Source organism: Pelophylax lessonae, assembly GCF_965119305.1.
Source record: "Pelophylax lessonae genome assembly, chromosome: 3".
NCBI lineage: Eukaryota > Metazoa > Chordata > Amphibia > Anura > Ranidae > Pelophylax > Pelophylax lessonae.
This window is the reverse complement of record NC_138770.1, coordinates 161,246,471-161,269,550: the sequence shown is the minus strand read 5'-3', so window position 1 is coordinate 161,269,550 and position 23,080 is coordinate 161,246,471. Positions and strand designations below refer to the sequence as shown.

At 41.5% G+C, this 23,080-nt stretch overlaps 1 protein-coding gene across 1 annotated transcript in view; it reads left to right on the top strand.

The window, feature by feature from the left end:
- Positions 1 to 23,080, top strand: part of SNTG2 (syntrophin gamma 2) — a gene marked incomplete at its 5' end in the record, with an annotated part of 517,099 nt that overhangs the window by 258,051 nt on the left and 235,968 nt on the right. The window contains one exon of the mRNA XM_082250803.1: positions 9,019 to 9,057. Within this exon, the coding sequence (XP_082106929.1) occupies positions 9,019 to 9,057 (39 nt within the window). The remainder of the gene's footprint in view (positions 1 to 9,018; positions 9,058 to 23,080) is intronic.

Genomic DNA, 23,080 nt, shown 5'->3' with positions numbered 1-23,080 from the left:
TTCTGGGTTTTGAGGAGGAGAGAGCTGTGTGCTTTGGGTGTGCAGGAAAGAGAAGGGACATCTGCCTTTGTATTCTGTGTATTCAGAGACAAAGGACTGAGCCACAGAGAGTGTGAGACCCAGAGATAGGATGAGAGTCTGAGGGATGGGACCAGATTCCTGAGAACAACAGACAACCAAGCAGTCTGGACAGGATTAGTTTGATGTCAGGAGTGGTGAGTGGAGCCAACTATGCTTATCCCCTTACTGCCCACAGTTAATGCCAGTAGAGACTGCCCTTACTTACACACATTTTACAGAGACAGTAATACATACACCATTGTAAATGCAGGCCCCAATTGTAGCCGGCTTATTATTGCAAACTAGGCACCAGGGTTTAAAAAACCACCTGCCAGTCAGGAAACATATTTAAATATATATTTACATCCAGATGTATAATTTCAGAGTTCACTTTGAAACACTTTTTGAATAGTTATTGTCAAGAGTTACAGTGAGATTTTTCTTTATGCCAATAATGCTTTTTGTGGTTGATATTGTTTTTATCAATGCTGTGTATACCACATTCATACCAGATTCATAGCAGATTCATACAAGGGCAGCACAGTGGCACTTCCGTCTAGCATAAATAGGGTCCTCGGTTCATCAGTTAGTCTAACGCACCAAAATGTATTCACTGAGCTGTGTATTGTGCTTATCCCACCTTGCTATAATTTATTTTATATTGATGAGAATATAGCGTGGTAGTATAGTAACACCTAAGTCAAGAGGGTATGTGCAGCCTTCAAATCAGTGTGTTAGAGGGGACAGAGCGGGTTACAGAATCATGACAGAACAGAGAACCCATCATACCAAGTGGCTGCACATTTAAAGGACAAAGTACCAATGTAAACAAAGCATGTGGCAGCCATAGCCTACAACAGAAACACAATCACAAAGCATTGTTATTCTGGCATGTTTCACAAAAGATTGAGTTTATTATGTGACAGCAACACCTGACATTGTTTATTTTGCTTTAAAAAGAAAAAAAAAAACATATTTTTGTATTCCCATGGCTAGAGAGCAAGCAAGCATTTAGCCTACCCTGCTACATCAACAGGTAGGCCAAAAAATGGAGCCTAGTAGATGTAAACCTGGTCACTAAAATCCCATATAAGAATTAACATGTTGTTAAAGTGATTCTAAACTTTAATGAAAAAAATGGTTTTGCACAAGGAAGGCCTAATCCTCTTATTCTGGGGTCAGTGCTCCTGGCTCCTCTTCTTTAGGGAGTGCCCACTATAGGAATCTGCTTCCTATGGGATCACTTGTGCAGGCTTGATCCTGAGCCGAGCTGCCTGCATCTATAGACATGGACGATGGGGCTTGGGCCCGCCCCCGTTCCCTTGTCATAGAATTTGATTGATAGCAGCAGGAGCTAATTGCTCCCGCTGCTATCAATCTGCCTGTGATAAGTTAGAGAGCGGAGAGCCACTGCTCTCAAACACAATGCTGGATTGAGGATGGGCTTAGGTACGTGTGTGTTTTTTTACCTTAGTGCAGAGAAAGCATTAGGATAAAAAATCTTAAGGCTTTTAAACGTTAACATTTAAAACATACTTTCAATATTTTTTTTCAATCAGTTAATTTTTATTGTTTGAAGATTTTCAGAACACAATAGATCGCATACACACTTAACTCAATCCTTCCCCTAAACAGTGATCAGAAAACTTTGTTACAGCATTCGCATAGACATACAGAGGGTGATGTAGGTACAAGCTTATACAACTACCTAAAGAACATTTATATCTTCACTGTAGAATTCGGTATACACATCACATCAAGACTGAGATAGAGCATGTCATTTGCCATCCAAATGCATGACCTATTGTAGCAGCACCTATCCATGTTAAAAGGGAAGTATGGGGTTTGTTTTTTTTTCCCATTTATACTTATCTAAGTGGATACAGCATTGGTTCCCTGGCATCTTTGCACTGAGAACCGAGCAATCGAACACCGGAGATCGCTTGGTTCTGACAGCTCCCCGAGCAGAGAGCTGCTGACTGTCAGTCAGCAGCCCTCTTGTTTGCCCCCTCCTCGCTCATTGGAGCGCTGGGCTGTGGAGGGGCAGGGAGCGGCCGGCTCAGGCTCTCTGCGGCTCGCTGAGAGGTTGAGCCGAGTGTGGTCCAGGCACCTGATGGGTCCTGACTCCGTGGTCATGATGACGCGGTGCCTGGACCGACTTCTGTGACATCAGCAGAGAGCGGACTTCAGCCGGCTCTCTGCTGAAAACAGGTCACAGGAGTGCAGAACAAACTTCACTCCTGTGATCCATAGGAGATGTACAGCCAAACAAGCGTTGGCTGTACATCTCCTATAAACATCAACCCATCAACCCCACACCCCTATAGTATACCCAATAATCAGAGTTACAGGAAATAAGAATATTACTCAAAATCTACAAAAAAAATGTATCAAAATGCATTTAAACATACTGTAAATATAAAGCCCTAACCATACAAAACAATAGAAATAACTATTCAAAGATTTCTTATTGTACTTATCAATATCAGCAGCTAACTCAACAATTGCTACTTTCATAGGTTAGTAATTCATTCAGAATTGGTTGGGATGGTGATAGTCAACTATCCTGTATTTCCAGTTATCCCATGCTAGCCAGTTTTCAAACGGTTATCCTATATATTTAAAAAAAACTTGTTGGGACAGTTTAAATGTTGATATACTAACTTCTCCCTTAACTAATGAGAATAATAATCACCTTTATTTACATATGTGTCGGGACGTAGGTAAAAGCCATTTTTGTGCTATGAGTTTGTGATCTAAGGATGTCAACATAACTAAATGTTGTAAAGTTTTACTCATCTATTAACCCCAGAATACATATCCTTGGATCTGGAGTGAAAGTAGTTTGATATACAGTGTTGATAGTGCAAAGAAACAATTTTTAATTAGTCCAATTAAGGTAAAAAAAAATTCTCAGCTACCTGTTCTACCCAACCCCCCTCCGCCCCTTCCCAATTCCTGTCACTGTCCCGACATCAGCACTGCTCCTCTCACTTCCTGGTCTCATCAGAGAAATTCCTGTAAGGAGGGAGCGGGGGGGGGGGGGGGAGGCATGGCTTACTGGTGTTGTGTGTGTCTGTGGCCACACACAGCCTGGGTCCGGGTCCTTCCTAAAGAAGAAACCAGTGCAGGTAGAAGGAGATAGCACCCATGGGGGACTATTAAGGAGGAGGTAAGAGACCACTCACTGCAATATTATTGCAAGGTTGGGTAAGTATAACATCTTTTTTTTTTTATTTATTAAAGTAAAAAAAAGCCTTTCATTTCACTTTAAGGGCTCTTTTAGATGGGTGCTCATGTCAAAATGCAGTTTTTTTCCTTTCAAAGTCTGTGCTGCTCAAACACATTCACACTTTCTAATGTAAAAGACAATACTTGACAAGAAAATATTGCATTAAACCTGCATTACCTGCAATCCAAATGCATCTCAATAGGCCCTGCTGCATCTGAAGAAATGCAAAACAAAGCAGGTCAAACACAGCCTCTGAACAGTCATTTACACTGCTCCATTGAAGTTTCAACACATATTACACAAGCATGAAGCATGATTTACTATCAAACTGCTCTGTGAAATCCCATGTAGCCAGGACCAGATCATCCATAAAGCAACCCAGATGTGTGTCCAGGGTCCAGGAGACTGCAGGCAAAAATTATTGGGTTACTTTATGGCCATCTAAACGACGTCTCCTATCTGCTAAGAGTAAAAAAAGTTGTCATCCAGGTTCTTCCTATTAGGCCCCTTTCACACTTATGTGACGCGATTTTACCGCAATTTTGCAACGCGATTTTGCTGCGACTTTGCCACGATTTTGATGCGATTTTGAGCAATGGCTCAGGGCTATATACCTCAAAACTCATTAAATTGTGCCAAAGTAGTGCAGGAACTACTTTGAAGTCGGTGCGACTTCAAAACGCACTGATATGAATGGGGCTCATTGAAGATAATGGAAAATGACTTGTCATGCGATTTTGCAGTCCAAAATCGCGGGACAAGTCGCACTAGTGTGAAAGGGGCCTTACTCTCATGTCCAGAGACTTCTTCTCCACCCCATTTCATCTTCCTGCCTCACAGCTTCTGTGGTTCTCATCCAGTGGAAGCATAAACAAACTCCCTTGGCTGCTGCCGGCAATTTTATCATACAGGAAGAAAAATAATTTCTTTTTGACACCCCACAGAGAATTAGCGTAATTTCCTAGATTCCTTACTAACTATAACTATGAATGTTATCGGACATAAAATCATCTAGTATTTTAATTTCATTATTATATTTGTCATTAGTACCGGATGCAGTAAAGTATTCTTACTCTAGAAAACCCTTTCCAAAACTAAAAGTAAATTCTTCTTTCTTCTAACCAAAATCAATACCCCCTCATCATTTGTATAGTCTCTGGGATAACAAAATAATAATCACATTTTTATAATGGCCTTTGATACTTTTAAACATGTTAATTGTGTTGCCTCTACGATATCCTTTTTTTCAATATTAACATATCTTTTAAAAAATGTAGTTGCCTGCTTTTGAGCCTTTCCAAAACATTAATATCCATTTTGCAATGTTCTGCCCAAAACTTGACTCTCTGCATTTAATAAATGTGTAAGGGACAATAATAGGATCATGGCTTAGTTGCATGACCTTACATTTTTCAACATTTGAGCTTTATTTGCCATTTAACTGTCTACGATACCATTTTGTTAGGATCTATGCCACTATCCTTCTGGATTGTAATAACTCTTTATGGCGTTGTGCCATCAGCAAAAATGTCAACACTAGCATCCATTTCATTCACTAGATCATTAATAATATCAAAAATAAATGGATCCAATGCCCAACCTTGTGGTACACCATTGCTGACTTCAGTCTGGTTTGATTATGTTCCATATACCTTTGTTTTCTATCTTTTAACCAGTTATTCAACGATGTATTACATTCTACAATAATTCTTATATCTTCAACCTCTGTATGGGGCTTAAATGAGGAACAGTCTCAAATGCTTTTGCAACGTCCAAATTCATTAAATGAATAGGATTTTAAACATCTAGATTTGAAGTTGTTTTCTCTGTTAGACACTTTAACCACTTGCTGACCAGCCTCTGTAGTTATACTGCGGCAGGTCGACTCTGTTAGGCAAAACGACGTACCTGTACGTCATTTCGTGTACACACCGATTGGCTAAAGGGGGAGCCAATCAGCAGGTCCGGCAGACATAATGTCTGCCGGGCCACCACAATCACTCCCCTTGAGACAGAATGGCGGTCTGCTGAAGTAAAAACGGCACACCGCTGTTCTGTCAGTGATGAACACAGGGATCCTGTATTCCTCCTATTTAGGAACACAGGTCTCTGTGTTCATCCAGTAAGTACACACCCACAGTTAGAAAGCACCTCTTAGGCACACATTTAACCCTTTGATTGCCCCTGGTGTTAACCCCTTCCCTGTCAGGGTCATTAGTACAGTAACAGTGAATGTTTTTAGTACTGATTACTTTAGTAATGTCACTGGTCCCCCCCCCCCCAAAAGTGTCAGTTAGGTGTCCAATCTGTCCGCCGCAATGTCTCAGTCCCTCTAAAAATCGCTGATCGCCGCTATTACTAATAAAAAATAAATAAAAATGATACAAATCTTTCCTGTAGTTTGTAGACGTGATAACTTTTGCGCAAACCAATCAATATACACTTATTGGAATTTTTTTAACCAATAATATGTGGCAGAATACATATTGGCCTAAATTGATGAAAAAAAATAGATTTTTACATTTTTTTAATTTGGAATGTTTGATAGCAGAAAGTAAAAAAAATATTGTTTATTTATTATTTTATTTTTTTTATAGAATTGTTACTATTTTTTTATTTATAGCACAAAAATTAAAAACCACAGATGTGATCAATACCACCAGAAGAAAGCTCTATTTGTGGGGAATAAAAGGACATCAATTTTATCTGGGTACAGCGTCGTACGACTGCACAATTTTCAGTAAAAATAACACAGTGCTGTATCGCAAAAAATGGCCTGGTCATTGGGGGGGGGGGTAAAACCTTCCAGTCCTTAAGTTGTAAATAGAGCCATGCTTCTTCTCTGTTATAAGATTGGTTATTACTATATACATTATATTTGTAGATTGTTCATTAGAATACTTTCTAATAATTCACACAAATTAGAAGGCAAGGTCACTGGTCTATAGTTACCCAGTCCTCGCTATGTATCCTTCTTAAAGGAAACTATTCATAGAAAAATATGGACGTAGCCATTGCTGAACCTTACTTCTGAAAATGCTGAATTCCCGGCTATCATACTGCCCTTCTTACTTCAATATGTGAGACCCAGAAAAAGTATAGCAAAAATGCTCTGGGGTTGATTTACTAAAGGCAAATAGACTGTTCACTTTTGAAGTGCAGTTGTACCCTACAAGGGAATTTTCCCAAGACCTTAGTGGAGGAGGTGAAGGTCTGTTGATGCTCAACATACAATCATGTACAAGCAAATATGCATTTTTTATTTTTTTTTTCCTTGCACATGATTGGGTATTCTGTGCAAAGTGAAGTTATACCACATTCTCTAAGCTCTAGTGCAAAGTGCTTCACAATGTATTTGCTTTCAGTAAATAGTAAAAGTGCCTTTATCTCATTCCTGAATAGCTGACCACCAGGTTCCTTTGATAGGTGTCCTGGTTAATGTTTAACCACTTCTGGACCGGAAGGATTTGCCCCCTTAATGACCAGGCCATATTTTGCGATTCGGCAATGCGTTATTTAATGGACAATTGTGCAGTCATGCGATGCTGTATCTAAATAAAATTGATGTCCTTTTTTCCCCACAAATAGAGCTTTCTTTTGGCGGTATTTGTGCTACAAACAAAAAAAGAGCGACAATTCTGAAAAAAAAAACAATATTTTTCACTTTCTGCTATATAACATTCCCCAAAAAAATTAAAAAATCTAATTTTTTTAACATTTTAGGCCAATTTGTTTTCTGTTACACAGTTTTGGTAAAAAAAAATTGCAATAAGCATATTTTGATTGGTTTGCGCAAACGTTATCACGTCTACAAACTACGGGAAAGATTTATGTCATTTTTATTGTTTTATTTTTTTACTATTTATGGTGGTGATCTGCTATTTTTTGCGGGACTGCGACATTGCAGCGGACAGATCGGACCCCTAACTGACATTTTGTGACACTTTTGGGGGGACCAGTGACATTACTACAGTAATCAGTGCTAAAAATATGCACTGTTACTGTAATAAAGACACTGGCAGGGAAGGGGTTAACACTGTGGGTGATCAAGGGGTTAAATGTGAGCCTAGGGTAGTGATTCTAACTGTAAGGGGGCGGGGCATGTGAAATGATCATAGAGACCTGTGTTCCTTCATAGAAGGATCACAGGTGCTCTGTGATCATTCCAGAGAGAAGAACGGTCAGCTGTGTTTGCAACAGCTGCCCGTCCTTCTCTCTCAGAGGGGAACGACCGCGGGTGTCAGGCGGCAATCGGAGCTGCCTGCCCCATGCATCAGAGTCCCTGCTGCCAAGTAGGGCTGGGAGCACACCGGCTGCGGCGCGCGCTTGCCCCCTAGCTGCAGGCGTGCAAATGACGTATACCTATGTTGATTCGCGCAGAGGGGCTGCCTGCCGCAGTATAACTGCAGCAGGCGGTCCTTAACCAGTTAAGGACCTCTGCTGCACTGTCGCTATCTCCATGCTATTCAACATTTGTCCCACTGCCCACATGTTGCATAGCCCTTTCCCTAGTTGATGGTTATCTGAAGGTAATGTATGTTTCCTTACAATGTGTGCATGCCCCCAACTGTTGTTTTTAGCCAGAGTTGTCAGGAATGCTTACGATTCATATTTAGGGGGCAGATTAGTATTACACAACACATCAACTTCAGGGACAACATGTTTTATTGCTGCCTAATAAATCCCACCCACTTTTGGCTGCCATTGTTACAAGATAATTAGTGCTATTCACTTTACTGGTCAGTGGTCATAATGTTATGGCTGATTGATGTACTGTAAGTTCTCAATTGCAGCATTAAATCTTGGGTTTAATTGGTCATTTATGTAGTATACATTTTAATTGTTTCAACGTCTCCTTACATTCTTCAATGTTCAATTTTTGCTGCAAATTCAGAAATTCATGGGTGAATTCGGGCAACCACTATAAATTCATAATAAAGTACTTATCATGACACACATACACACACACACACACACACTCTATGGGACCCTATGCAGGAAATTCAACATCTCCTCAATCTGGTTAAAAGAAAACCTGCTCTCTCTAGAAAACTTGCTGGTAAATCCATTTCTCTCATTGGAAATTCATCCAGAAAACATGTACAGGAGACTCAGTTTAACTTCCAAGAAGTTTGATTTTCACCGGGGTAACTTAAAAACAATAAGCTAACCCCTTGTTGCTGATAACCTCGTGGTCTGGGAACAGGATGGGGACTCTCACCTCCACCCCCCAGCATCTGTGGCCAAATGATGCCTTTTTGTGATAATTAGAAATAAATAACGTATGCTCTTGTTTCACCCAGCTGCAGTATACAAGAGACATTACATGCAGGAAAGTGGCATTCATAGTAAAAGGAAGTTGCACAGCACACAATGAAGGGCCAAAGACTGCACTCCTTCTTAGAGGCTTTCCAAAAGCTGTACTTTTATATGTGCTAGGAAATAAAGGTAAAATCTGAATTATAGTAAGCTGAGTGGACTTTGTGATTTTAACCTTGCATAAGTGGTTTTGAATTGAATGAGTTTGCTTTTCCCTGGAAGCACTCTTCAAGGAATAAGTATCTAAATACAATTTGTTCTAGGACTTTTTAAAGAAATATTCTTTAGCCTGGTTTTTATCTAATCTTACCATATATGAGTGATGTCTATTTGTAGAAATTGGCCTGCAGAATTACTGAATATGGCTTATCACAATATTTTACTTTAACTTTTTTTTTTTTTTACAGTTGAAAATGATGAACAAGTGTTATTCGCCATCTGATCAGGTACAGTATAATTGTTGTTATTATTTTTCTTTTTTTACAAACATAGATTCTGCAATAATTCAATTATTATTTGTAACAAATAGTGACTCTAATGCTATTTATGGGTGTTCTCCATATCATTCCTTTCCTATTAAATATTTAAAATAAAAGTCTGGCCCTTCTTTCTTCATTATATGTTACAATGGAAAGATTTGTTTGTGCAACTTCTATATGAGAGCTAAGGGGGCTAAGACCCGCTGTGTTTTTTTTTTTTTTTTTTTGCTGTATCTCCATCAAGGAGATCCTCCTTACCAACGTATCCAAGGGATCACTAGCTCCAGTACAGAAAGTAATGAGTAATCCAACCTTTTTGAGCTGCCACAGAAACAGAAGGTGAGGGGAATTCTTCCAATGGGGACACCTTTTCTGGTGACATCTATCTAATGCAGAGGTGTCAAACTCAATTTCATCGCGGGCCGCATCAGCATTATGGTTGCCCTCAAAGGGCCAGTTATATCTGTAGAATTAGATGTTCACAGCACCCCCCCTTACACCCTTAAATGAGATGTCAAGAGCCCCTCCACCATCAGAAGTCAAGAGTCACCCACCCTTCCTTACATCACAATGCACTCCCTTACCTTATGCTGCTGCCAGGATTAAGATGCGGGTGGATCTGGGAAGAAGTGCAGGGCCTGGAGGAGAACCAGAGGACGGCTGGAGTCAGCTTCCAGAGTCTGCTGAATGCAGAGACAAGGGGAGGCAGAGGCAAGGGGGTGTTGCGGCTAAACAGAGAGAGGCAAGATCTGTGGGAGGAGTTCTGCCCTCCTCTCTGCTGCGGACTGTTGAGAAGGGGGGGGGTGGGCAAAGACAAGCCTTTCTGAAGCTGCACCAAGGAGTGCAGGATCTGGCAAAGGAGTTCTGTCCTTTCTGCTGCCCACTACAGAGACAAGGTGGGGGCAGAGACAAGGGGGCTGTCACAGCTGCAGGAGGGGTGCAAGGGCCACATGAAATGGCCTGGAGGGCCGCATTCGGCCCGCGGGCCTTGTGTTTGACACCTGTGATCTAATGGATGATGGACATGGAAGTGAAGGGGAAAAACCTGATAAAAATCTTAGATGTTGAACTCTAGGCAAATAGAAAATACACAAAATACAATACAGCTCTGTAATCATTAATATATCTAAAGTATTCGTATTAAATTCAATAAGTCTAAGCTCATGGATGTGATCTAGTATCTGCCTGCTATGCGAGAGGAAGAACCAGCACAAGGAGCCTTGCTAACCAAAATCATGCTGATAGCAGGAGGGAGCAGAGTGACAGAGAAATGCGCTGATAACTGTGCTGCTTCTCCTTTCACTGCCCAGTCGCAGTCTGGGGGTGGGTCAAGGACAACCATTGCTTAGAGATGGTGGGTTGTATGATGCTGGGCATCTAGTGGCAGAAAAAAGCTATTCATTATCATCATGTTATTATGTTCTTTTAGGCTGAAATTCTGCATCTAAAACAAAAAAAAAAAAACAAAAAAAATTTTTGGGCTGTTTATATACTGTAGTATCACCACACTTTAAGGTCTTTTTTATTTAATTACAAATGTATTATTAAATTATATATTATGAATGAAAATGGAATATACATAGATATATACAGAAAGTAAGATGTTTGTTGGTACATTTTAAGTATAATTTGAAAGCATACCACACTGGAATCTCATCTTTAAAATGGATATTTAATACCTGTCATTTTTTTTATACTACCAAGTTACTTTCAGTCTAGTCTGCTGAGATTTACAAATATTCTTGGCTTTCCTTTGGCATGAAAAAGTGCTGACTTTGTATTTGGAAATGTAGATAGATAATCCTTTCTGTTAACTCCTCTAAATGGCAAAGTATTTCTATAAAATGGATTTTCGTCAATACTAATTGTATATCTTTTGCAAGGCTTCAAGACCTTGACGCAAGTTAATTAGATTTGGTTTATGCCATGAAGGTGTCACGTATTGCACAGAACAACAAAGGACTTTGTGGAATATCACCCATGATCCTGTGCAGTCTTTAGGAAACCATCATTCATTCTTCCTATTAGCCTGATTTTCCATGAATGCTTCAGGTTTTCAGGGCTTTTTCATTTTTCATTTGAAAAGCATAAATAGTCAGTTACTTGATCTTTCTCTCCTTCTTTTTCCAGTTCCCCGTGATTGATATTCAAATAAAATCATATCACTTTTACACTGAACAATAAATTCCAATTTTATGGTGCAATGTGATATCATCAGGAGACTGTATATTTACAATAAATACTCATGAGAACATCATTTGGAAGTGTGATTCAAATGATGCAATTTATTTTCTAACACAAAAAAAATCTAAAATCCACTAAATATAACTTTAAGTAATAAATTAACAAAAAAGGTGATCACTTAGGTAAATACCTGAAGAAAAAGGCATTTTTATGATAGGCTTCAACCAAAATAGATAAATAAATAATGCAATTTTTTGAAAGGGAAGACTAAAGCTCTCCTTAATGCTGCATTCATTAAATAGATTTAAACCCTAACTAATGTATTTTAGTTTTCTTAAGTACTGTGTATCAAAAATGATTAATTATGAGGGCAGAACTATACATGGAGTTTGGGGTAATCCCAGTTATCATCATCCATATACACTAATTATCTTAACATCTCTACAAACCTTTTATCTGGAACTTTACTGGTACCTGAAATACTCCAAAGCTTTGCTTGATGTGTTTCACAACTTACAGATCTTTGGGAATGTCGATGAGTAAAATGCTTCCCTTAGCCGACCTATCATATTTCACATAAAAATACTGCATCTAAGAACTGGTGTCTTGCACAGGAGGTCCATTGGAAATCTATAGTTTCCTGGAGAGCAGAGAGTATCAGCTCTATATTGATGATTATAACTATACATATAAGGGCTCATCCATACTTCTTCTTGTTGAACCTACTATGCTTTAACCAGTAAAACATATTATACCATATAAGCATGTAAGTAACTTGTCATCAAAAGAATAGATGTGTCATTACATGGGGGAATAAATATCAGGATAGGTAAGTGATGTATGCACTTAGGTTGCATTGTATATACACACACAGATAACTGAAAGAGAATAATAGACATGAAAAAGTTAGTTCCCCAATGCACAAAAGAAAAAAAAAAATATTATTAATGATGATGAAGAGCAATGCCATTTACCTCATGAACCCAGCGGACTATATTCTCTCTTTTCTTTTCTATGTATTTATCGTAGCATTCACCAGTATAGAGTTAGTACTCTATGCTTCCCAAGAACAAACAGTAAATACCATTAATGGTCCTGGACAAGATACAGGTTCTTAGATGCATTCACATGATAAATGGATAGTGAATTTACAATTGGGGAGATTTGCTAAAACTGGAACCTGGTGCAACTGTTCATGGTAGCCAACCCGCTTCTAACTTCAGCTTGTTCAATTAAGCTTTGACAATAAAACATGTAAACTGATTGTTTTTTTTATTCAGAGCTGTGCTAGTAAAAAAATCCAGTGATTAACTATGACCCACCTCATATTGATTTGGCCCCTGTTGGCCACCAAAATAGTCCCTTTTGCTGCCAAAATACCCCTGTACTGTTGATGCATAGACATCACTAAACCTCTGAAGGCATGCTGTGGTAACTGTCAGTCATCGTAATATTCTGGCTGATCAGTGTATGGGCTAAGGTCAGCATTTCGCTCATTGACACTCTTGAAGACACAGATTCATAATTTGTAAAATACATTGAGTATATGTCTTTAGATCTCTTTTTTCTATATGAAAAACTTGATGGACCTTTAGATAAAATGAAATGAGTCAATTATTGTAGTTGTTACAATTCTGTGGATAGCTCTTGGTAGAAAGTAGATTCATTAATATATGGAAAAGGAAACCATAATATGTCTGCATATATTGAATGTTCTTTGTAGCAATTTTACGTTTTTATATGGGATTTCTTTTGTGATGGATTTATAATAAAAATTAAATGTAAAAGATTTTAAATCTAGTGCTTAGTGAGGTAAAATGAAGGGAATGCCACAATGTTTAAATTAGGTTGTAGAAATGTAAAGATAAAAAGAAAGAAAAAAATATTTAAATATAATTTGATAAAAAAAAAAAATAATTACATTGTATCATACATAACTGCCATTTTTCTCATAAAATTCTGTTATCACCGTTTTTTAATCCTTTGATTTGTCCTCTTAATTCTACTGATCTCCTCCAGTCTTTACTAGCTATTTCTTATCTACATGCACTGCACTCACTCTAGCATTACCTACACATCATTGCTCAGGACTGGATTTCTAAAAGTGACACGTGGGCCATGCCTTTGCAGTATGTGCCAAAACAGGGGTACGCATGACATGGTGATAATGCAGGAGGAAAATTAGGCAGTTGCCACCTCATAACAGGAAGGGACTGAACAAGGACCTTCATGGTAGGGTATTTGAATGAAAGCTAAATATTGCAAGATAAAACTGAAAGCAACATTTGAAATTATAAGTTAAAGAATTTGGAAAATTTAATAATTCAGTTTAAATCTACTTAACAAACCAAAAAAATATGAGTATAACAACTACAAAAAACTAGAAACAGGATATTTGTTTTCACACATTGCATGCCTTATTTGTTAATTTAGAAGGTAGTTGATTAAGTCCTAATGAGGAAAATTACAAAAATGAACCTTTATATTTAACAATGTGCTATAGTTGCCAGGCCACTGGGCCTGTTTCAGTCTCAAGGCCCTAGTGAAGGAATGCTATAGTTATTTAGTTCTGTACTGGTAGCCCTCTTAACCACTCTATGAATTACACTCAGTCCACATTGCAACAATAGTAAAATAAATTGGGTAGTAAAGTAGATCTAAATCAATTCAGTAAAATCTCACATACTGTGTTTAATGGAACTATGGGCAAAATAAGAGATTACATTAAGCTACAGTTTGTAAATAGCATTTACATAGCATTTTTATTACCTTATGATCTATTACATATTTGGCTTCCATTAACGGGGTGACAATGCTTTTAAAGCTGCAGTGATGTTACACATCATAGTTTTCCCCTGTGGATAGGGTAGTCTTAGATGAGCAAAATATAATTTAAATAAAAGACACACATTAAAGCCCAAAAGGATTGGTAAATGTCCTCAGCAATGACAACGATAAATATAAAAACCTGATAGAAATGAAACACTTCAACATTGTTCAAAAACACAAAAGTGTTTTAGTTTTAAATAATATTTCAGTTATATATTTTAAAATGTAGAGTGGCGATATCAGCACTCAATCAAAACAGAAATACCTTGGTGCTCCACACAAATTTTGCAATATCAGAAGGTATAGTTGTCGCTCAGAGGTCTTCCACAACAGTATATAAATGAAATGGCTACTTTAATACATCAATGTTGCCTTGAGAAAGGTGTGCCATTTACTATTCTCTTGTGGAAGACCATATATATGTAGCACCCTACAGGTATATGCTAGGTAAATGTATAGTGGGCCTTGTCTGCCTAACAGCAGGACTGTGATTTATTTAGTTAGGGTGTCAGAGCTTCCAGATGTTCCTGCTGAGGGGAGAAGTATCCCCACTGGCTCCTGTGAGAGGCTTCTCATAGGGCAGTGTGAGAAGCCCAATAAGGGGACACATCCCAGCTTGTAACTACCCCAGAAGGCAGATTATTCTGCTAAGGATTCTGGGGGTGGGTATAAGTTTGGGGGGAAGTACGTGGCACGGTTTCTTTGGCAGGAACAGAGTCCCAGGAGGGAGAGTGCAGCTGTCTCTCCTCCTGTCTGAGGAAAGCGGATGTCTCTGGGTGTCGCCTGAGAATCCAGAGAGTGCTGAGCAGTGGCGGCCCGTGCATAGGGGGCGTCAGGGCGCCGCCCCCCTACCCCTAAAAAAAAAGAAAAACAAAAAAAAAAAAAAAAAAAAACGAACAAATAAAGTTGTACAAAAAAAAAAAATTGGGTTCGCCGGCCTCGCCTGAAGGAACTGGTGCCTGGGGGGGGGGGGGTGGGGTTACGTCCCAGAAGAGGCGCCGATTGGCTGCCTTCTGGGGGGTAGGGGGGTAACCTGGGTGCAAGTCTTTGCGATTGGACACCCCCACTTTCTGATAACCTGGCTGTGATTGGTCCAGTCTACAGCCTGGACCAATCATCATCCAGGATATCGCTGACGTCGCAATGGGGGCGGTGCCGGTGCATGCGTCAGTCACTCACCGTCACCGCCGCTCAGAGAAAAGGAGAGGCCGCCCGCCGGTTCCCGCCACCAAGACGAGGGAGAAGGACCCGCCGCAGAAGAGGAGGAAGAAGCTGAGCCGCGCCGCCGCCAGGTAAGTTTGAAGGGAGCAGGCCGCCCGCCGGTTCCCGCCGCCGAGACGTGGGAGAAGGACCCGCCGCAGAAGAGGAAGAAGCTGAGCCGCCCCGCCGCCAGGTAAGTTTGAAGGGAGCACGCACGCTGGTCTCTGCATCGATTGGGGTACAATGCTGTCGGCACTCTGCAATCATTGGGGTACAATGCTGGCACTCTGCAATCATTGGGGGACAATGCTGGCACTCTGCAATCATTGGGGGACAATGCTGGCGCCCTGCAATCATTGGGGGACAATGCTGTGGCGCTCTGCAATAATTGGGGGACAATGCTGGCACTCTGCAATAATTGGGGGACAAAGCTGTGGCGCTCTGCAATCATTGGGGGACAATGCTGGCACTCTGCAATAATTGGGGGACAAAGCTGTGGCACTCTGCAATCATTGGGGGACAATGCTGGCACTCTGCAATAATTGTGGGACAATGCTGTGGCGCTCTGCAATAATTGGGGGACAATGCTGTGGCGCTCTGCAATCATTGGGGGACAATGCTGTGGCGCTCTGCAATCATTGGGGGACAATGCTGTGGCGCTCTGCAATCATTGGGGGACAATGCTGTGGCACTCTGCAATCATTGGGGGACAATGCTGTGGCGCTCTGCAACCATTGGGGTACAATGCTGTAGACACTCTGCAATCATTGGGGGACAATGCTGTGGCGCTCTGCAATCATTGGGGGACAATGCTGTGGCGCTCTGCAATCATTGGGGGACAATGCTGTGGCGCTCTGCAATCATTGGGGGACAATGCTGTGGCGCTCTGCAATCATTGGGGGACAATGCTGTGGCACTCTGCAATTATTGGGGGACAATGCTGTGGCGCTCTGCAATCAATGGGGGACAATGCTGTGGAGCTCTGCAATCATTGGGGTACAATGCTGTGGCACTCTGCAATCATTGGGGTACAATGCTGTGGCGCACTCTGCAATCATTGGGGACAATGCTGTGGCGCTCTGCAGTGATTGGGGACAATGCTGTGGCGCTCTGCAGTGATTGGGGACAATGCTGTGGCGCTCTGCATTGAAAGGGGCTCGTACGCTGAACTCTGCATTGATGGGGGCACGGAACAGTTGCATTGAAGGGGGCACGCACGCTGAACTCTGCACAGTTTTTATTGCATTGAAGGGGGCACAGCACAGTTGCATTGAAGGGGGCATGCATGCTGAACTCTGCATTGTGGGGGCACAGCACAGTGTTCATTGCATTGAAGGGGGCACAGCACAGTTGCATTGAAGGGGGCATGCACGCTGAACTCTGCATTGTTGGGGCACAGCACAGTGTTTATTGCATTGAAGGGGGCATAGCACAGTGTTCATTGCATTGAAGGGGGCACAGCACAGTGTTTATTGCATTGAAGGGGGCACAGCACAGTGTTTATTGCATTGAAGGGGGCACAGAACAGTGTTTATTGCATTGAAGGGGGCACAGCACAGTGTTCATTGCATTGAAGGGGGCACAGCACAGTGTTTATTGCATTGAAGGGGGCACAGCACAGTGTTTATTGCATTGAAGGGGGCACAACACAGTGTTCATTGCATTGTGGGGGCACAGCACAGTGTTCATTGCATTGAAGGGGGCACAGCACAGTGTTTATTGCATTGAAGGGGGCACAGCACAGTGTTTATTGCATTGAAGGGGGCATAGCACAGTGTTCATTGCATTGAAGGGGGCACAGCACAGTGTTTATTGCATTGAAGGGGGCACAGCACAGTGTTTATTGCATTGAAGGGGGCACAGAACAGTTTTTATTCCATTGAAGGGGGCACAGCACAGTGTTCATTGCATTGAAGGGGGCACAGCACAGTGTTTATTGCATTAAAGGGGGCACAGCACAGTGTTTATTGCATTGAAGGGGGCACAGCACAGTGTTTATTGCATTGAAGGGGGCACAGCACAGTGTTTATTGCATTGAAGGGGGCATGCACGCTGAACTCTGCATTGTTCGGGCACAGCACAGTGTTCATTGCATTGAAGGGGGCATAGCACAGTGTTCATTGCATTGAAGGGGGCACAGAACAGTGTTTATTGCATTGAAGGGGGCACAGCACAGTGTTTATTGCATTGAAGGGGGCACAGCACATTGTTCATTGCATTGAAGGGGGCACAGCACAGTTGCATTGAAGGGGGCATGCACGCTGAACTCTGCATTGTGGGGGCACAGCACAGTGTTTATTGCATTGAAGGGGGCATAGCACAGTGTTCATTGCATTGAAGGGGGCACAGCACAATGTTCATTGCATTGAAGGGGGCACGCACGCTGAACTCTGCATTGAAGGGGGCATGTACACTGGTCTCTGCATTGAAAGGGGGCATATACCATCTCCTGTACCATGACCTGTGACATGCCTATACCATATCTGTGCATGCCTATACCATCACCTGTGCCATGCCTGTACCATCACCTATGCCATGCCTATACCATCACCTGTGCCATGCCTGTACCATCACCTGTGCCATGCCTGTACCATCACCTGTGCCATGCCTATACCATCACCTGTGCCATGCCTGTACCATCACCTATGCCATGCCTATACCATCACCTGTGCCATGCCTGTACCATGACTTCAAAGTCACGCAATTTTTTACTGCGTTTTTTGACGCGAAGCAATACCTATTACATTTTTCTTTTTGCGCCCCCCCCAAAAATTTTGAGCACCAGCCGCCACTGGTGCTGAGTTTAGCTGAGGGGATCCGGTGTGCCGAGAACGTGCGGAGAGAGAGAGGGGTCCAGTCCCAGGAAAGCCTACACAGGTCGTGAGTACTGAGGATTGCCCCTGGGGGTCTGCCAGAGTCAGAGGGGACCACTCCGGAAGACGTTCTGGGATCCAGTGCCAGCTAGCTGAAAAGGGGTACCTAGGTTGAGGACCCTGAAGTTACAGAGGGGGTGTCTAGACAGTGAACCCCCGAAGAGGTCAAGGTTAAAGGGGGTAACTGCTATTGGGCCCTGAATTGTACAGAGTGTGCCAGTTGGGATTTACAGCTTTACAGGATTCTACAACATACTAACTCAAGCCAGAGCAAGGCGGGAGGGAAGTATTCAGTGACTTGTTGCAGTATAATAGTGTCAGTGGTTCTACAATTTCACAGTCCTGGATCTTCTGGACTATAAGTCGAGGATTCAGCACTGCTATTAAGTTGTGGCGTGCTCTCAGAGTTAGTGAGTGTTGGCTAGCGCCAGCTGGCGTCAGGAAAGCGTCTGCGCCCATTTTCAGGAACAAAGTCCCAAGTGTACATAGTTGAAGCCTAAAGGAGTATCCCACTCATTCCCTTCTCCCATCCCCTTTTATCTACAATAAAACAACCAAACAAAGATGCCGGAGTGGTTCATGTCTCAGTCCTCACACCCAGGGCCGCAGCTCATATGGGCTGGAAAGGTAACCGGTAACAATGGCAGACCCACATCAGGCCACAGGCCTGGAAAACCTGCTACATATATATATATATATATATATATATATATATATATATATATATATATATATATATATACTGTATGTACACACACAAATATACACCGATTAGCCGTATCTTTATGAGGACCCACCAGTGATGTAACTGCCAGGGTCGCAAATGTCACATTTGTGAAAGAGCCCTAGTATTCTGTCATTGTCATTCCGTCATTGTCAAAGGGCCCCAGCGGGGTTGCTTGCTGCAGGGCTCTGAGCTGAGAGCATCTCTCTCATAAAGCTCAGAGCCTGCGCTGACAGTTCCCCCTCCCTCGCAGAGATGGGGGAGAAAAGAGCCAATCTGCTCCCTCTCCCCCCACCCCTCTCCTCCTGTGTGCACCGTGGAAGGTGGGAGGCAGCACTGATAGACTGCACTGATGGGCTCTGATAGGTGGCATTAATAAGCACTGATAGGCAGCACTAATTGATGGCACTGTTGGGCACTGATAGGCGGCATTGATAAGCACTGATAGGTGGCACTGATGGGCACTGATAGGCAGAAATAATAGGCAGCACTTATGGGGCTGCACTGATAATCAGGGAACTGGTGATCAGTGCCCTGATTATCAGTGTAAACAATTTACTGACATTCTTGCTAGGTAACGTCCCTCCTTTCCTTACACAGACAGAGCGTGGGAGGAAAGGACTGCAAATAACCGGCACGTCTGTTTACATGTGATCACCAGATAACATTGGAAATGGCCGCTGTGATTGATCCTTTACTATGATCTGTGATCAGCTGTGTTCGAAGGACATAGCAGCCACAGAGTGTGCTGGATATGTGCCCCAGTGGGCATGTGGGAGGCAGAGTTCTGGGAGGATTCAATGAATGCCTCAGGCTCGGATAGAAGTGCGCAAGAAACCCTTTATGGTTTCTTGCACCGGAGCCCTGAAAGATCTAGTTGCACCTCTGTAACCCACCTAATATTGAGTGGTTCCCTCTTTTCCTCCAAAACAATGCTGACCCATTGAGGCAAAGACTCTACTAGATCTCTAAAAATATACTGTGGTATCTGGTACCAAGCCGTCAATGGCAGATCCTTTAAGTCCTGTAAGTTGTGAGATGAGACCTCAATGGATTTAACTTCTTCCAGCACATCCTACAGATGCTCGATTGGATTGAGATCTGGAGGATTTGAAGGCCAAGTCAACACATCAAACTCATTGTTGTGTTCCTCATACCATTCTTGGACCAACTGCCATCAGGGAATGCTGTTTTCCTGAAGGGGTGTACTTGGCCAGCAGCAATGTTTAGGTAGTTGGTGTCAATTTTAAATTCACATAAATGGCAGGACCCAAGGTTTCCCAGCAGAATATTGCCCAAAGTATTACACTGCCTCCATCAGCTTGCCTTCTTCCCATGCTGAATTCTGATGCCACTTCTCCAGGTAAGTGATGCACACGCACCTGGCCACCTACATGATGTAAAAGAAAATGTGATTCATCAGTTTAGGTCACCTTCTTCTTCTATTGCTCTGTAGTCCAGTTGTGATGCTCCCTTGTCCATTATAGGCACTTTTGGCTGTGGATACGGGTCAGCATAGGCACTGTGACTGGTCTGTAGCTACACAGCCCCGTCCACAACAAATGGCAATGCCCATTTTTTTCACCTTTGATAGATCAACGTCAGTGGCAACATGTTTACTTGCTGCCCAATATATTGCACTGACTTTCAGATGTCATTGTAAGGAAATCAATCAATGCTATTCACTTTACCTGTCAGTGGTCATAAAGTTATGCCTGATATGTGCATGTCCCAAATTATTCTTTAGCTGCATGCATCTTCCATTTGTTAGGTTCAGACCCTTCCATCACCCATCTAATAGTTAACTATGGAAAAAAAAAGTAAAGTTATGCTTCGTTAGTCAAGTCCCTTCCCGCTTTGCAAACTGGACAGTGATGGAGCAACAGTGCATCAATGAGTTTATCCTTTATGCTTTGCTCTGCTTTCCTGTAAGTATCTTCACAAGGCCAGATTGATTTTGCTGAAAACATTTTTGTTTTGCTCCACTATTTCGTTACTATTTTTTTCTCCATTTTTTAAAAATAGGTGAATAGGAAATATGCAGTGCCAGAAGTGAATATGGTAAGCTTTTGTTATCAGAGTGAGTGCCAAGGCCACAAATGCATGGACCTGTCACTCAAAGCTGCCTGGGATTACAAAAGATTGGCTAGTTCTCACTGCTAAGACTGAATGTGTAGGCATGCTGGGAGTTTACACATCAGTGTGTTCTTCTTGGGAGCCCACAACATTGTGTAACAACACTGCACCCACAGTTAGACACTGCAGGACCAATGTTGTCACTCTGTGACAGGATACATAATCTTGCTGGCAGGATAACTAGCATTGGTGTGGGCAGCCTATTGTATTAGGGTGTGCACCCCAGAGCACAAACACACATATGTGTATATCAGCAGATCAGTGGATGGTGTCAGTAGAGCAGAGATTGGTGTCAGTAAGGTAGTGGACAGTGTCAGTAGAGCAGAGGTTAGTGTCAGTCGTTTTTTTATTTTTATTATTTTTTTTACAAATTTATATTTTTATTATTTTTTGCAATATTATTTTTTTTCACAATTTTTTTTTTTTTTAGTAGCCCCATTGGGGGCTTGTGGTGAAATATCAAAGCTCCAAGCAGAGAGAAAGGGACTGAGGACAGAGCTTTCCCAGTATCTTTCTCTGCAGCCTCAACTGCGCTGGATAGTGAATGAATGGGAAGTGCTCTGTGCTGAGCGGCTTCCTGTTCATTTACAAACTGAAGCATACTAAACATTATATACTATGCTTCAGTTAAGAATGAACACAGGAGCGGTCAGTACAGATCACTCACTGTGCTAATTCATTCATCCTTCCTGAAACATTCCTTGCAGCAGCTGGTGGGAGAACAGAGGAGGGAAGCTGGCAGCACTGCAGGGGGAAGACAGGGGGAAACCTGAAGCAGGGGGAATTGGCACTGAATAGGGTGATTAGGGTGTGCCCAGGCACACTTGGCACACCCTGTGCGCACACCTATGATAACTAGGTAAAATTAGGGAAAACTCACTAAGGAAATTGCTTCTGTCTCTCTATATATATTATTCCAGAAAAAAATTACCAGGTTTTAATGTGCAACCCCAGCTTTTTTGAGAAACAGAAAAACAATTTGTTGACCTATATACTTAATGTAGAAAAACTTTCAGAAATCTTTTTTGCAGATTCAAACCTTTCTCTGTTTGGAATACATTGACTTTTACCTTACAGTGTCCTTTCTGGAACAGGTTTGTAAATGGGGGGGGGGTCTGCCTTCCTTATTATCACCTAAGCAGTCTTAGTATTGCAATGAGAGAGCTGTTGTGTCAGCATCAGTTGAAGTGAAAACAAATCTTGTTGCAAGGTATACCTTGTAAACTCAATGTTGCAGCGCTGCTTAAACAATACGTAAAAAATAGTGCAATATATATGTAAACTTATGTATAAAATGTGCAAAATTGCTAAATATACCGTGCAAATTCCGCAAAATCACGTATTAAATAATTTAAATTCATACAACAAAATTCATATAAATCATATAGTCCATGTAATATGATGTCATAATATGATGACATATAGTCCATGTCATATGATGGTGACTCTCAGCCAAACCTATCGACCACCAGAGCTTGCAGTGTGTATGGAACTCTGGGATATCTTATAATTACCATCAAGGATCTCACCAACGTTAATACGGATTCCAGGCTAAAGAATATGAGGATCATATTGTAAACCATCATTACATGCTTCCTACCAAGCGCATTGTGGTGAGTAGAAAACCACAGGGGGATCATCCCCATCCATGCACATAGAAAGCACAGGAGCACCTTATCTGCACTTTGATGGACCTTACATGGACTATATGATTTATATGAATTTTGTTGTATGAATTTAATATATTTAATACGTGATTTTGCGGAATTTGCACAGTTTTAGCAATTTTGCACATTTCATACATAAGTTTACATATATATTGCACTATTTTTTTATGTATTGTTTAAGCAGCGCTGCAACATTGAGTTTACATTATTTAAAGAGCACTAGCACTTTATTTGCAGCAAGCAGCTTTTGATTGCACAGTCACTTTTTTTGAAACTTTTTTTTTTTTAAACTTTTTTTAAACTTATTTATTTATTTATTTGCATATTACCATAAGCGCGAGGCTATATCGTTACATGAGGTATACCTTGATCTTAAA